Here is a 16,345-nt window from a genome sequence, read left to right on the forward strand (position 1 = left end):
CTGTCCTGTTCTCCTCCAGCTGCTTTCACACAGCAAACCTGCTTGAGACACGATATTTACGTGCGGTGTGAAAGGGGTTTAAGAAACATTTTAAATACCGGGTCTAAGCAGGTTTGCGGTGTGAAAGCAGCATCGGTTGGAATGTGCTGGTAATTACAGCACTTATCCTTGTAGCGCGCCATGCTTTTACACTCCATGCTGAGCACTTAATCAATGTATCTGGTTAGGAAGATGATTTCTTGTATGTTTTCTGTCTGCTCATTATTACATAACGTGTGTGAGCCTGAAGCTGCATTTGTCCTGCCCTGTATACTGTGTTTATGTTTCTAACCTTTATCTTTCACAGACAGGAAAACACGCTTTCTTTGTGGCCGACCTTGGGAAAATTGTCAAGAAACACATTCAATGGCAAAACACCATGGGCCACATAAAGCCGTTTTACACTGTGAAGTGTAACTCCTCACCAGCTGTCCTAGAGATACTATCTGCTCTCGGGGTTGGATTCATATGTGCCAATAAAGTGAGTACAGATTCAGAGTGGAAAGATGATGTTTTTGTGTCTTTAATTCATTATAAACTTATTTTATAATCCTTTATATTCCCTGCGCACATGGCTAGCCGTCCTATTGTATGATCTGTTGTCCTTTTGCAGACTGAAATGACAATGGTGTACGACTTGGGCATCTCTATGGAAAACGTCATCTACACCAATCCGTGTAAGCAAGTCGCTCAAATCAAACACGCGGCCAAACTGGGAGTTAACATAATGATTTGTGACAATGAAACCGAACTGAAGAAGGTTGCGCGGAATCATCCGAATGCCAAGTAAGTACAGATTGCTTTACGGCTTGTCCTTATGAGAGGTGGTCGCTTGCCAATAGATTATTTTTTTTTTTTATTATTTGACTTCATTACACCCTGTGGTGTCATGGAGAATCAGGAGCCAGCGTGTGACTGTAAAAGATATACAAATGTTACAAGCATGTAGATCACAGAAAAACAATAGGATATCTCTTCTCAAAACAGCGCTCTTACCACCTCTAAATTGTTTTTAGGGGGTTCTCAGTTTCCTGTTCCTTTCAAATTTTCTTCCCGCATCAAAGTCATAGAAAAAAATGAAAAGAATATAATAGTGTAGCAAGTCTAGGTAATGCAATGTAGATCACAGCTTTTCCCTTTTCAGTTGGTCTTTCTATAGTTTGAATAATACAACACATTCCAAGTGCTCACTATTTCTGTTACTACGGGTTATATGGACTATTAAGGGGGCAATTCAACTGGTTTCCCTTGCAGCGGCCACTAAAGTGCACAAAGCAGGGCAATTCAGTTCTCTCCATATGGTCGCCAGTTAGTAGCGGAAGTGACACTTCTCACAGCCCCCTGTTTTGTGAGAGGATATGTTCACTAAAGGGCCCCATACACTATGAAATTTTGGCCCAATTTCACCAGATTCTGGCAGATCGGAACAAGAAATTAAGCGAAATCTGTGCAAATCGCATGTGTGACATCTGATGTGGGCATCGGAGTCTGAGGTCTGACCTCCAAGCCAGACCCATTGCCAGTGGTGGGGAACGGGATCGCATGCGATGCGATACATCGCATGCAGCAGGACTGCATCTAATCCTGCCGCCCAGAAAGGTCCTGGAGGACTCGGGGGGATCGGATGAAACTTCTCTCAGAGAAGTCGCTTAGTGTGGGGCCTTTAGTCGTCTGTTTCAATGTTCAAATGGGAGTTTGGATGGCCAAAGCAGGACTTTAAATGGGCTTAGCTGTTCTGCACACCTAAACCCTATCTTGTGGCAATATGCGGGTGTGGTATGTGGGTCCGACAGTCGATATTCCGAAAGTCAGTTTACCAGGATCGGTACGCTGACGGGGAGGGGGCAATTAAGCCCCTTGTGGGCACAGTGGCTCGCTGCACTCTCCATCGTTCCTGTACTCTATCTTTGGATGTCGTTGACGTGTTGGTATTCCGATGTTGGAATACTGACTGTCGGAATCCCAACTGTGGGGACTTCAATCGGCACTCGCATGGGTGCCCAAAGACAATTACCATAAATACTGGTTGGGTGTCTAAATATCCTCACAGGAAAAACACCCAAACACAATTGAATTGCCCCCTACCTGTTGCTTCAGACCTTTACATTTGTCTGTTTGCCGCTTGTCTATTGAGGCATATCTAGTATCTAGGGCTATAGTAAAACGCTCAGTAGTACACATTAAGGCTGACCTGATTATTTATATAACTGCCATAACTGATGTGCCTGTAACACTTTTTTCACCCCTCTAGTGAGTAGCCACATTGGGGTGGCCTTAGTAACAGAGACAGGCTTGCAGGGTAGGCTGGTTTTTAACAAGAGCTGACTGTGTTGGCGCGCCTATGTTGTCCAAATGTCTGTCTGTATGTCCTTGTTGGAACATATGTTGATATGAGTTTTGTCACTGCATTTGGGCCTTTTTACATATCCGATTTTACATATCAATATCATATTGGGGAGGAATACTCCACTAAACTGAGAGCTGCAAAGAAATATTAAAGCTGAATTATATGCATCAGATTTATGCGTGGCCTGAAAACTGTCCTAGACTCTAAAGAGAGAATAAAACTTTAGACCAGGCGTGTCCAACCTGCGGCCCACCAGCTGTTGTGAAACTACAAGTCCCATCATGCCTTGCCACAGTTCTGCTATTAGGGAATGCTAAAACTATGGCAAGGCATGCTGGGATGTGTAGTTTCACAACAGCTGGAGGGCCGCAGCTTGGACACGCCTGCTTTGGAATACAGTGGGACTACTGATAAATACGATTTGTTTTACAGCCTCCACCCGCCGTTAAGTGCGTTATAAGTAGGGCTCGCTGTAATTCCATGTGTCCCACTTGCAGCCTCCGGTCTTAGGCCCTAATTGCTAGTTTTCTCTCTATACAGGAATGTTTCTCACTAAGTTCTTGACTCTTCCAAGGATGGCGCTCAAGCTCTGGCAACCTATCAGCATACTTCTGCAAAACATCATGTGCTGGTGTAAACCAACTGTGCCCCAATCATCTTCCCCTTCTCTTAGGCTCATGCTGCACATTGCCACGGAGGGCATCAGAGGAGATTCAGAGATGAACATGCAGTTTGGCAGCACACTGAAGAACTGCAGGCACCTCCTGGAGTTTGCTAAGGAGTGCAATGTGGAGGTTATTGGATTAAAGTGAGTTACCCACCATTTCTTTATGTGGTCTTTGCTATTGTAAGAGGTGGAAATGTTTTCCAGTGGAAATGTTTTCCAGACATTGTAATTTGTCTTTAAGAAATTGTCAGGTTTTATTTTGGTTGCTATGGTATCTGTATATGAAGCGCACAGTTTTCGACAAATAGCGCGACTCCTCGGGTTTGTCACACTAACCCCCATACGCTGTAGACACTTTCTCTTTATGTATAAAGCAACCTGATGTTTTTCTTTCTAGTCCTGTGGATTGTGAGAAAAGCAGTGTGCCTTTTGCAGCCAGGTTGAATACATGCAGGTCCTATGTGTAGCTGCCGGGGGATTTCCTGGCACAGGTGTATGTTAGCAGGTAAATTTTTCTCGCGTAGCATGGCTCTGCCGCCCATGTACTACAAGAGAAAACGATGTCATGGTGAGTACAAAGATCCTTTTAATGTTGTAATTAGTGTCAGGCCCGTTCTAAAAAGGTCGATTTGATTTTTACTTTAAGAGTGCAGGGTAGTGGGGGGGGGGGGGGATGCTGCATGTATCATGCCCGGACTTCATCAATATGGAATACGCAGCAGTGTTCCGGAGTATTGTGTGTAATGTGCATTTCAGGCCACTAGGTGGTAGTTTCAGATAAAACTGTTCACTTTGCATGAATAATGTGGTTCCGTTACACTAAATAATCCTTTCCTTTTGAGCTTACACAAGAAGGCATCTTAACTGCTACTCTACTTATAGAACTGCATTCATGTCGGCAAGGACAAATACAGGAATAAATCGTAATACTTGAAATGGAAATTGTCTAATGTTTTGGAAAGTTAAACACACATGAGCTCATGTAGAGTCGGGTGGAAACTCCATTTTGGAACTACACAACATGGTACTCCTGCTTTTCCATGTGGACTGAGATGTGTTTTGTGACTTTTCATTTAAAGTGGAGACTGAGGTTGCAATATATATGCAGCAATATTACTATAAGGCCATCATGCAGAATACAGCCTATTGCATACTACAAGAAAATAGAACTGCGCAATATAGGGGATAAACAGTAATAGCAATTTATTTGCTCTCTATAATTGGCAAGACATACATCACATCAAACATACATAAAAATGAGTATTACAATTAAAAGAAAATTGTGCACAACCGGTTGTGACTGTATAGCATGCAAAAATTATTTTGTTAAAAACTGATAGTGTTAGTTTGAATATGCACTTCTTCTCTTGAAAGTAATAAGTCAGATTAGGGTGTTGGCTCAGTTAAAATGGCTGGTTAAGTAGTCTGTTATGGGGTAAGTGATTGGTTTGTTAAGTTGTTGATGTGAAATAAGTTGATACTGTCCAGGTAATGTTTGGCCAGACACTTTATGATGAGGGTACCGTACAGCTGCCACCTGTATTTCCTCGGGCTGAATCACCTTTGCAGACAACTATATCTGGAGTCGCCTTGGGATAGATGGTATGGTTCGGTATGGTGTCCCCCTGGTGCAAATTTATATATTCCATAATACCCTTGCACATACAAAATACTGTACTCTCTTCATATGCCGGGTGCCTATATACAATACTGTGCTCTCTGTGCGTATGCCAAGCACACATACAAAACTGCTCTCAGAGCATACGCTGGGTACATGGAATTTACTCCAGCTCTACATGTGGTGCAGGATGACGCTCTGACAGTGGGGGGGGGGGGAATCCAGTCTCACAGGGGCTATTCTGCCTTGTGGGGGTCCACGACGCCCATAGAGGGAGAATATAACCTGCAGCGAGCCAGCAGGCCTTCAGCGTTACAAGCACAGCAGGCTCACAAGGGGCATCTTTGTGCTCCCCCCCGTCGGAGCACCGGCAGTTGGGATACTGATTGTCTAGAGCCCCACACCACACGCCCCTTCAGTGTTGCCATGGAAACCACTGGCTTGCAGATATTGCTTCCAGGCAGAGATGTCCAGTTTTCAAGTGACACAAGTTAGCCCTGTAACCTATGATACCAAGTATAAGTGAAATTAATTACAAAAATGTTTTTTAAATCAAATTTCCTCCCCTTGCAATAACCTGGATTTGATGGTCATGTGCTTATCCTGTCATACTGATCTGTGTCCAATTTGATAATGAATCTTTGACATTTTGCATGAAATCTCTAGGTATGTTTCCCATCTACATGATATAACTCATCACAATGGAGACTGGATGCAATAGTCATTAACAGAAAAATGTACTTGTTTCCAGGATTGATGTGTCAAGCTCTTCCAGAGACCCACATGCATATCCGCACGCTCTGTCTGATGCCCGCTGTGTGTACGATATGGCAGTAAGTGTCATTGGTTACCTGACGAGGGGGGGGGGGGGGGGGGGGTACTTCCATAGTTTCCGAGGTCACACTTGCTTTTATAATGGAAGAAGCTTTCTGATATTGTCCACACTGCAACAGGCACTTAATGTTAATGTGCTGCTCATCTCGATTGGACTATCATCAAGCCTCCCTGGCTACTGCCTCTCTCCACTCAATCTATCCTCAATTCTGCTGCCCGCCTCATCTTAGATTCCAATTGTACTACATCTTGCTCCCCATCAGAAAGCTGCTCACCCGCTCCCAAAGTACTCCTCTTGTATACATCGTACCTTTTCTCCCTATACACGCCCGCCTTCTCCTTCCTACTGATTACTTCCTCCCACTCCTGCCTCCAACACTTTTCACGTGCTGCTCCCCTTCTCTGGAATTCTCTCCATATCCGACTCCCCACCACTCTACAAATGTCACAGGCTCTCCAGACCCACTTCACTAAACCCAGCCATCTCTCGTGCTAGCCCTCTGTTCCATGCGGTCTGCCCCATCCTTGTCACCTTTTGATCTGCCCCTCCCATTTTGAAATGAAGCTCCACCCTACTGACTTATTTCCCTTGTGGTGGCATTTAAATTACTGATGTGATGAGACTAGGGAATCGGTCTCCATTAAGGCATTCTCATGTGTCGTGCTGTAAATGTGCACATCGCCGATTATCAGTGGATAGGGATTATTCCTAAGTGACACTCATGCTCCGTACACATGGATCGATTTGGTCGCTGAGCGATTTTGACTTGATATAACTCAGCGATAAATCTCAATGACCAAGTTGCTGAGTGTCTTGTTTTCATCGCTGATGAGTCACTGCAGGAGAAAGCCTCTGATCACAGGAGCATTCTCCTGTGACCAGTACTGGGCTGGTCGCAGAACTACACTTCCCAGCATGCCCTGCCACAGTTTTGCCGTTAAACATGTTGGTATTGATGGGGCATGCTGGAATTTGTAGTTCCATTGCAGCTGTAAATGCCACACATTACCTACCCCATGCATTTGGTAACCATACCCCAACGCTGTCTCACAGCTGGGTTCAATGGTAGGTGTACAAACCATTTACTGGTAATAGGTCACTTGCTGGAGCATTGCTGAACTAATGAGGAAAGACAGACATGACTAGTCAATCTAATTTAGCCCCAAATATCCAGCATAAAATAGTCCAGGCAGAAAGTGTAGGCTGTATATAAGGGTGCCGAATGACCTGGCGACAGTCCGGATTACGACGGTCAGTATACAGACATTGGAATCCCTACTGTGTAATGCCTGACCATTGGGATCCCAACTTACAGGCCCTATTCTCCCTTATAGGGGTCGTTGACCCCCACAGAGAGAATAGAACCTGAGGCGAGCCTGCAAAGAGCTTTGATGCACTTGACCCCCCTCTACCAGACTACTCCAGCTGTCAGTATTCCAATTTCTATATGCTGACCATCGCAATCCTGACAGTCGGACCGGCAAGCCACACTCTTATATAAACCATCAATTAACTAGTGACAGCACCGAGCAGCTACTAGATTATGATTGGTTGATTGTCTTGTCTGTGAAGGAAATGACACTAACTCCGCCCCTTTTTGTTTCTTAGGATGAACTTGGCTTTAAAATAAAGATACTGGACATCGGTGGGGGGTTTTCCGGGAATGAATTCCAGTTGGAAGAGGTAAGATCCCCATTAGAGGAAGCAGGCTGAGATCCTGCAAGTGGTCTGGGTGCATGCATCATGGTGACTAGGCGGATGAGGGTGTAGCCTACCATATGCAATAAATGCCTGGTATCTTCTTGTCTTGTAGCTGTATCATGCGGTTAGCCCTCTGCTGGATGCTTACTTCCCAGAGGATTATGGAATTAAAGTCATTGCAGAGCCTGGAAGCTATTACGTTTCATCTGCGTTTACCCTAGCGGTTAACATCATTGCAAAGAAAGTAGTTGAGCAGGATCAGCATCTTCCTGGAGGTAACTTTTATTTCTGACTTAGACAATCCCCCACTCCCTTTGATCTTCTAGACCAGGGGTAGCCACTTAATGTTTTCCAGATCTCCTCCTCACAGAATCACAAGTGAAGTAATTAGCTCCACCTGTCGATCTTTTAAAATGTTAGTGCAGCAGCTAGGTTGTCTGGAAAATGTGAACTGTTGGTAGCTCTCGAGGACTGCAGTTGGCTACTTCTGGTCTAGACTGTAGAAGTAATAGTCTGAGCACTTAATGTTGAGTTATGTATGAGACATCTGGCGTAAATGCCCCTCCTGCACTTGGAATAGGTCAGTCTAGCCTCCTGCCTGTACCTGCTCTCTATCATTCTGAACTGTGTGTGTGTGTGTATGTATGTATATATATATATGTGTGTGTGTGTGTATATATATATATATATATATATATATATATATATATATATATGTGTGTGTGTGTGTATGTATATATGTGTGTGTGTATGTATATATGTGTGTGTGTGTGTGTGTGTGTGTATGTATATATATATGTGTGTGTGTGTGTATATATATATATATATGTGTGTGTGTGTGTGCATATATATATATATATATATATATATATATATGTGTGTGTGTGTGCATATATATATATATATATATATATATATATTCATCATGACACCATGTGCGGGTATGGATCGTTAGGTCACCACAATATTGGTCGACAGTCATTACATTGACATGCAGGAAGGTCGACATGAAATTTTTTCAAAAAATGTCCCGAATGTCAACACAGTCGACAAACACTGAAACGTAGCACCGCTTCCACTTGTATGGCTCGCTTTTCTCGCCAAGCTTTGGGCACAGTGCCCCGCTACGCTAGGCGCACTATTTTATTCTTCCACCGCACCCTAGTGGATGGTGGGGCATGAAATACCGCCTGTCGGCTCAAAAAAATAGGAAAAACTCCATGTCGACCTTCCTGAATGTCAACCCAATGACCGTATCCCCCATGTGCTGTACTGCAGTCCTTTAGTTGTACTGTACTGCATTGGTTTGTGTAGCATAGTTCTAGTCCTGCTTCCGTTCTCATCATGCAAATCCTGACTCTTTATTTTTTATATTTTAGGAAAGCAACCCAGTGACGGTCCAGATTTTATTTATTGTTTGAACGATGGAGTCTATGGTTCTTTTGCGAGTAAACTGTCAGAGAGCTTGGATACTGCCCCAACTGTACACAAGGTAGGTCACTGCGCCATCATGTCCGTTGCTGTTAAGTAGACCTGGAAATGCAGCGTTAAGACTCATACTTTGCGGCTTTCTGTTTTAGAAATACAATGAAGACGAGCCTCTATTTGCCAGCAGCCTCTTGGGTCCATCTTATGATGAGCTGGACATAATTGTGGACCACTGTCTTCTGCCAGAACTGAACGTCGGAGACTGGATTGTGTTTGAGAACATGGGATCTGGTGCTGTGACCGAGCAATCTGTGTTTGCAGATTTTGAAAGACCGTCCCTCTACAACTTCATGTCATTCAATGACTGGTAAGGCCAATGTAGATGGTGCTGAAAGGGCGAGGCAGTGTTTTTGGTCTAGAGTCGTGGTTCCCAAACTGCTAACCAATAATCATAGTGGTTAGCGTAATAGGTAAAACTTGTGCTTCTGGCTTCCCATCATAAAATATGTGGACTACCAGAAGCAAATGCTGTCTTATCATATAACGAACCCTAAGGATGTCCTATAATCACAAATATTTTTGTTGGACATGGGGTGCCTTGAAATGTTTTGATATTCTAGATCAGGTGTGGCGGCCAAACCAGTCCTCGAGATCCACCCCCAGGTCATGTTAGGCCACTGGTGCACAGGTGTGGTGGTTACTGTATCAATCATTCCTGACTGACACATTCTACAGATCAACAGGTGGCCTTGAAAACATGAGCTGTTGGTAGATCTCGAGGATCGGTTTGGACACAATTTGTCCAGGACACTGTGATGCAAAAAAGTTAGGGAACCATTGGTTTAGAGAAATAGGGGTAGAGTAGGGGGGGAATGGAGGGGTAAAATTGAGCTGTCCTAAATGTAACTTAAAAAAGTGTGTTTCCAAATAACCCACCCAACTAGTGGGTTTCCAAATAGAATAGTTCCACTATAATTCACGTAAATTGACTCGAGCATTTCTTAGAATCGATTAAATACTACTAGAAGTTCATTGCAGTCCTGGTCACAAGTCCCAGCATGCTTTGCTTGACAAATGAAAGCTATGTGGGTATACTGGTACTTGCAGTTTTCAGAGATCCCCTGGTTGGCTTTGATTCTACATGGCTATCACATTCCAAAGAATAAGACAGACGGGGTATTTATAGCAACTTGGTAGATGAGAGAACATTTAGAATCACGAGGGACTAAAAAATTAATTATGGAATTAAGATTTTTGTTAAATATGTTGAATAAGGTTGTTCATGAACCGCAAAATGGTCTGAGAAGCTAGCACGTCTAATCCTATGGCGAGTTCTAAAGCAGTGGTTCTCAACATCGGTCCTCAAGTACCCCCCAACACTGCACATTTTCCAGGTTACCTGGCAGGTGCACTCATTATTCACTGACACATTTTAAAAGAGCCACAGGTGGAGATAATAATTAGCGATTCTGTGAGGAGACCTGGAAGATGGGCACTTTAGCAGGGTACTTGAGGACCAGGGTTGAGACCTACTGTTCTAAAGTCTAGATCACAGGTTCTCAAAGTCGGTCCTCAGGACACCACACAGTGTAAGTCTTCTCACTGAATCAAGTGACATAATTAGCTCCACCAGTGGATCTTTTAAAATGTCAGTCAGTAATGAGTGCACCTGCCAGGTGACCTGGATAACATGCACTGTGTGGGGTCCGAAAAGTACAGAAAACTAGTCAAGGTTGTTTACTCATGGAGAGCAGCTGCAAAGGGGGACAAGTCAGGTCCTTGAATAATCGAAAGGGAGAAAAAGGATATTGCAGCGCTCTTGAATTTTAATGATTCAACCAATTAGCATAATAAAAAAGAAATATTTATCATATAACCTGCTCTGGTGGATTTCAACACAATGAAGATGGAATTTGGGGGGCAGCTGGAGTCGTATTTGTAATCCCAATAGGTCGCTGGAGGTGTCCCAGTCCGGGAAACGGTCATCTGTCAGATCAGACTTGGGTCTACTGGCCCCAAGGTCGACATGGGTCACGGTCGACATGAGTTTTTTCACTTTTTTTTTTGAGCCGACATGTGCCAACAGGCGGTATTTCATGCCCTACCATCCACTAGGGCGTGGCGGGAGAATAAAATAGTGTGCACCATGCCCGAAGCAGAGCGAAGCGCTGCGGTTCAACTCCAACTGTGTCCATGTCGACTGTCGACATTCGGGTCAAAAAACAGTGAAAAGCCCATTTCGACCTTGGCCCATGTCGACCTTGGGGCCAGTCGACCGAATGACTGTAGACCTATGTCTGTTCAGACAGATGTACCGCTTCCCCCAGTCCGCTGTGGACTTGCTTACTTGTGGGGATCCTCTCTAAAATGCGTTCTGTAGTAGTGGGATGGATGCTCCAATTTGTATTTCCCAGTCAGCCACACTTTGGATGTCCCAGTCCAGATCAGACTTGTATGGGGGCTCCTTTTGTAAAGTGCACTATGCTGGATATAAAGTGCTCCAAGTGTTGAGATGGATGGAAAGTACCAAAGAATTCAGCAGGTATTGGGCAAAGTGTCCATAGTAGGTCCAACTAATCGCCAACGCGTTTTGCTGTCACTTAGAAGACAGCTTTTTCAAGGTGACTTATCCAGGCTCAGGGCCTGGTATAAATACCCTGGTTAATTGGGAATGGTTGACATCATTATGCTGTAATAATACTTATTAAGGCTTAAAAGTAAATAAAGACTCGGAGACACTCAAAATATCACAACCAATATCATTTATCTATTTAAGATAAATATGCTCAAAAATTATATAAAGAAAAACGCCAAATTGACCTCTGAACCCGGGGATTAAAAAATACTTCCGGGTCATGTCATATAAATATAAGGCATGTATTGCGTAGTCATATGTAATATAATCATAGATCTCAGCACGTACTGATTGTCAATGGATTGATGGGAACTAGAAATGGCATATCGCAGGGTGATATTAATAGTAATATTGCCGCTGGTCTCCTCCATGAGACATGTGGAACGCACAATCGATCCAGAAGGCAAGAGGTCGTCCGTGTGAGTCACTTCCGCCATTTGACACGCAAAGGCGGAAGTGTCCGGATGGGCTGTTGTCCGATATTAGTATATGCACAATAAATGAAGTTACAGGAGTCCGCTTGGGAGCCCAACCATGCTCGCTGGACCGCGAGTGCAGGTTGGGGATTGGCCAAGCATCCAGTAATCGCCTTCAATCGCAGCCACATTTAAGGTGGCCATACACACGCAGATTTATCTGCAGATCTGTCTGGTTGGAACAAAAACATGGTTATGGATGAGAGCAAATGACAGTTGACCATTTGCTTGGAAAACTGACAAACTGTCACTCATCCATAACCATGTTTTTGTTCCAACCAGCCAGATCTGAAGATAAATCTTACTAGTGTATGGACACCTTTAGGCCCAGGCTACCCTATACGTCATTTCCGGGAATAATAGGAATTGTCCGTCACAGAACTCGATGCTGAAACTGACTTAATAGTCCGTTCCGGTTACTGTAGAAACAATAGCTAATGTAATAATCCAATGGGCACAACTTGGATAATAGACTCAATAATAATAATTGATCATAAAATTAATATTACCCGACTGTCATAATGTAGAAATATATAATATACATAAGAATTATTTAATTAATGAAAAAAAATCACACATTGATTTTAGTTTTTGTTTTTACTGTATGTTTTGTGATGTAAAATAACTAGTAATTTTATTATGCGAATTGGTTGAATCATTAAAATTCATGAGTGCTGCAATATCCTTTTCCTCACTGTGTGGGGTCCTGAGGACCGAATTTGAGAACCACTGGTCTAGATCATTTAATGCAACCATGTGAGGGTAACACACATTTATGTTACCAGCAAAGAGAAGGTTTTCGTCTCAGATTAATGCTCTTTTATTTGAATTGTTTGGGTTTTATCCGCCCACTGACAAGCCGTTTAAATCCTAGGTATGAAATTCAAGATGCCGGGATTACATCGGAAACCTTGATGAGGAGTCTCTGCGTGCCTTGTTTTCAGTTTGAAGCTTAATCATGTAACTACTCGGTTAAAATCTACAGGTACAAGTTATCAGCTTGCCTGGTCTACATTCCAGACTGGAAGAAATTGATGTCGGGATATAACCTCATTTCAAAACTTGAAGTTCAATAACACGAAAAATGGGACCAGGCAAAAGCAGCTAAAAGTAATACACTGGGGTGACAATTAGATCCGCCTACATTTAAATGTGCCAGCTTTCTCCATCACTCTGCACAGTTTAAATACAATATGCAACAAAATGGATGACTTAGTTGAGATGGAAACCATGACCTGGGTTCCTTGTAAGTTTACATAAGTACATGGTTTTTATACTAAGGATTCTGTTAGTCTTGTACATTTGTCTTCACCAGTATAACATGTCTTTGGAAGACCCGTGTGAGTTAGATATGTTTTAGTGTGTGTAGAATGTGTAAATTGTGCTTTGAACAAGTAGTTTAATAAATGTAAATTGCATCGTATTTTTATTTTTGTTTAATCTTTTTTTTTTTTTTTTTTTTCAAACTGACGTTAACATATGATCGCAATAAACTTTTGTGTAGAAACCATGGTTTTATTTTTTTACAGTTAAAAGGAGAATTCTTACTTGCTGGTTATAACCGTAAACGTAATGAATTCCAAAATTTTATGCAGTAATCGCGAAGCGATTGGAAAGATGGAGAGGAAAATTCGAAGTGTCTCATCAGAAGTCCTATGCTCTCAAGCTTAGCGTTTATCCTCTACGTAATGAGAAATGATAAAAATCCCCCAGTAGCGCGTATTCTGGCTGCATTCGGTTCACCAGAGCATTATCCGATAGTGTAACGCATAGAATATAAAAAGCTGAAACAATAAGAGAATACAACCAATAACTGCTAAAAGGCTAATGCTGCTCCTCACCTCTATCGAGGGAATTCATGTGTGTTGCACTCCAGTGACCACTAGATTGCTACATTTATGTGTTTTCCTGATGTCTCTGTTTTAAGGTTGGCGATTCCATGTCAAATTTCAAAGCACTTGGTGTGTTTTGTTTTAAAAGAATTAAAGGGGACTGGCCAGTTGAGTGGTGGTGTGGTGCACACAGCCTACTTTGGCTAAGCTGTGATCTGTACCAGGGCTCGACAAATTTCTTTAAAATCTAGGATCTATGATGAAAATGTAGAAGCCAGATATACTAATAACATGGACAGTTTGCACCTAAGGCGTGCACCTAAAATTTTCACACGCCATTACATAGTTACACATGCCAAGATGCCCATTATATATACCACAGGCCCTAATGTCCATTACACATTTATACCAAACCTCATAATGCTTATTACACAATATGCCACACACTGTAATTTTGATTACATGTAATACCTAATTACAGATTATGCTACATAAATTCTGCTTACCTACATGCTCGTTGCTATGAGTTTCATGCTTGATGCCAGGGGTTAACATGATTCTATACCCTGTGCAAATCCATTTTTTTTGGTGGTAACAGATTACACATGATACTCACAACTCTCTGGTGCCCCATCAAATTCACCTGAATTTGTCTTTTTTTTTTTTTTCTCTCTATGCAGATTGCTTAGAAAGGCAAAAATTGCCCTGTGTGTGTGTGCCTTTAGTCTGCTATAAAGTATTGTCCTAAGGAGCCACCGATGAGTGGAACACGCTGCTGTAGAATGCACTGTGGTGCCGTTCTCCCTGCTACAACATTGTCAATAACCTCTCACACACGTATACAGACGTACACCATGCGGGAAATGTAATCACCTGGCACAAACAATCCTGTCAAGTCTGCCCAATGTTTTTAGTTGCCAATTATTTAATTATCGAAACCTGCTTTGTTTTGCTTATCAAATTTATGCTTTAAAAAAATCACATATTGCAATGTGTTTCTGGGTGTTAGATCTCACCCAAATCGTATTGTGATCCTATGGTAAAAGAGCCCCTAATTCTTCCCAGAGTTCTTTAATGGTATTAAGATCTGGTGCCTGAAGAGGTATGGTATTCTCAACCTCGGTCCTCAGGGACCCCAAACGGTGCACATTTTCCAGGTTACCTCACGGATACACAGGTGCACTAATTACTCACTGGCACATTTTAAAAGATCACAGGTGGAGCTAATTATTTCACTTGATTTTGTGAGGAGACCTGGAAAACCTGCACTGTTGGGGGTCCCTGAGGACTGAGGTTGAGAACCACTGGTATAACTCACCAGGAAGGTCTCTAAGAAGATTGTTTTCCTGAAGCCTCACAGTGGGCTTTCTGACGGGTCACATAAGATGTGACCATGACAGGGTCATGGTCCAGCCCGGGGGGGCGGTTGCATCTGATGTGATCATGCCAGGCAAGTGGTTAAGATAGAAAAATAAAGCAATAAGTACTAGCGTACTCGCATGAAATGTGCCAATGCCTGTATATCTCAGGCTATTACATCATATCTCCCCCCCCCTAAAAAAAAAGTCTGTAGTCTTGGAGAAACATGGGAAATCTGGTCAGATTATCAAGAATTCCGACAGACTGCAGGGCCGAGATTTCTTGTCTTGGCTGGCGCATTAGAAGGATTGAAGGAGCGTGTTTTTCACCATCCAATTTATCAGTGAAACTGATTGTTCATATGTTTACAGAAGAAAAAAAAAATGAGCAAAACCAGAGACTGACCGTGGAGGTTGCTCACTACCGAGAAGGTCAACCAGTGCTGGTGTGTTCTTTTCCGTGCTCCCACTGTCTCAGATACACACTATAAGATTATCTTTCCAATCTGTCTGGTTGGAATGAAAATCTGGTAATGTCTGGGAACAAATTACAATCAACCATTTGCTCCCAAAAGCTGAAAAATGGACAAAAACAGTCATTTATACAAATTGTATAAATCAAAAGGCTTTAACCAGACAATTTTTTTTGTCTGTTTTCCATTTGTCAATTGTCATTTACTCCCAGAATATGGGTAACTATGGCCTCCAATTGCACAAAAAGACACAATTCCTATACACCAGGGTCCATGGTCACCGCAGGGTTAATGATGGGTGGAGACCAGGGTCAGGCACCAAACAGCAAAGCTTGTGAGCCTCCCAGGATGCACTGGGCCCCTCATAGCCCGCCCACATGCTCGGGTTGCTGCTTTTTTTTTTTTTTTTATAAACTAGTTCAATTCAGTTGATGCAGATTCCATTTTGGTGTCATGCCCCCTAGTAGTACTGGTTTGATGTTTAAGAGCAGGATTAAGTGACCTGGATTAGTGGCACAAGGTGGCACTCTATTATGTGTAGCTGAGCGCACACGGTGCTATTCTGGTCAGAATTGCCACATTTCATGCAGATTCGATCCTGATGGGAGCCCCCGTTTCATCGGTATCCTAGATGGAGATCTTGCAAGATAGTCTAATGCTCGGTACACACCAGAATGATTTCTGCTAGATTCCCCACAATTTTGATGCATCGTAAAACCAATTGGATGTAGGAAGTGCAGAATTGTACCTGTTTTCAGTACGATTCTGATCTCAGTCCCTTGCTGGTCGTTTGTCGGATTGGAGATTTTACTTGCTGCACTAAAGATTCATTATCTACATTGTATTTGGTACGGTACCGATTGTGTACTCCAATCCACCGTACGATTTCAAGGACATCGTTTCATGTTGATCGCACAATCATGGTCATTTTGGTGT

At 42.8% G+C, this 16,345-nt stretch overlaps 1 protein-coding gene across 2 annotated transcripts in view; it reads left to right on the plus strand.

Annotated features, from left to right (window-relative positions):
* AZIN1 (antizyme inhibitor 1) overlaps positions 1-13,253 on the plus strand; it is a 37,201-nt gene extending 23,948 nt beyond the window's left edge. For both annotated transcript variants that reach the window (XM_083186949.1, XM_083186950.1), the window contains exons 4-12: positions 347-520; positions 653-825; positions 3,060-3,194; positions 5,423-5,504; positions 7,115-7,189; positions 7,320-7,482; positions 8,587-8,699; positions 8,788-9,002; positions 12,621-13,253. In XM_083186949.1, the coding sequence (XP_083043075.1) occupies positions 347-520; positions 653-825; positions 3,060-3,194; positions 5,423-5,504; positions 7,115-7,189; positions 7,320-7,482; positions 8,587-8,699; positions 8,788-9,002; positions 12,621-12,702 (1,212 nt within the window). In that variant the 3' untranslated portion in view covers positions 12,703-13,253. The remainder of the gene's footprint in view (positions 1-346; positions 521-652; positions 826-3,059; positions 3,195-5,422; positions 5,505-7,114; positions 7,190-7,319; positions 7,483-8,586; positions 8,700-8,787; positions 9,003-12,620) is intronic.
* The last annotated feature ends 3,092 nt before the right edge of the window (positions 13,254-16,345 follow it).

The sequence above is a fragment of the Crinia signifera genome, chromosome 5, assembly GCF_055691185.1.
Source record: "Crinia signifera chromosome 5, ASM5569118v1, whole genome shotgun sequence".
NCBI classification, from domain to species: Eukaryota; Metazoa; Chordata; class Amphibia; order Anura; family Myobatrachidae; genus Crinia; species Crinia signifera.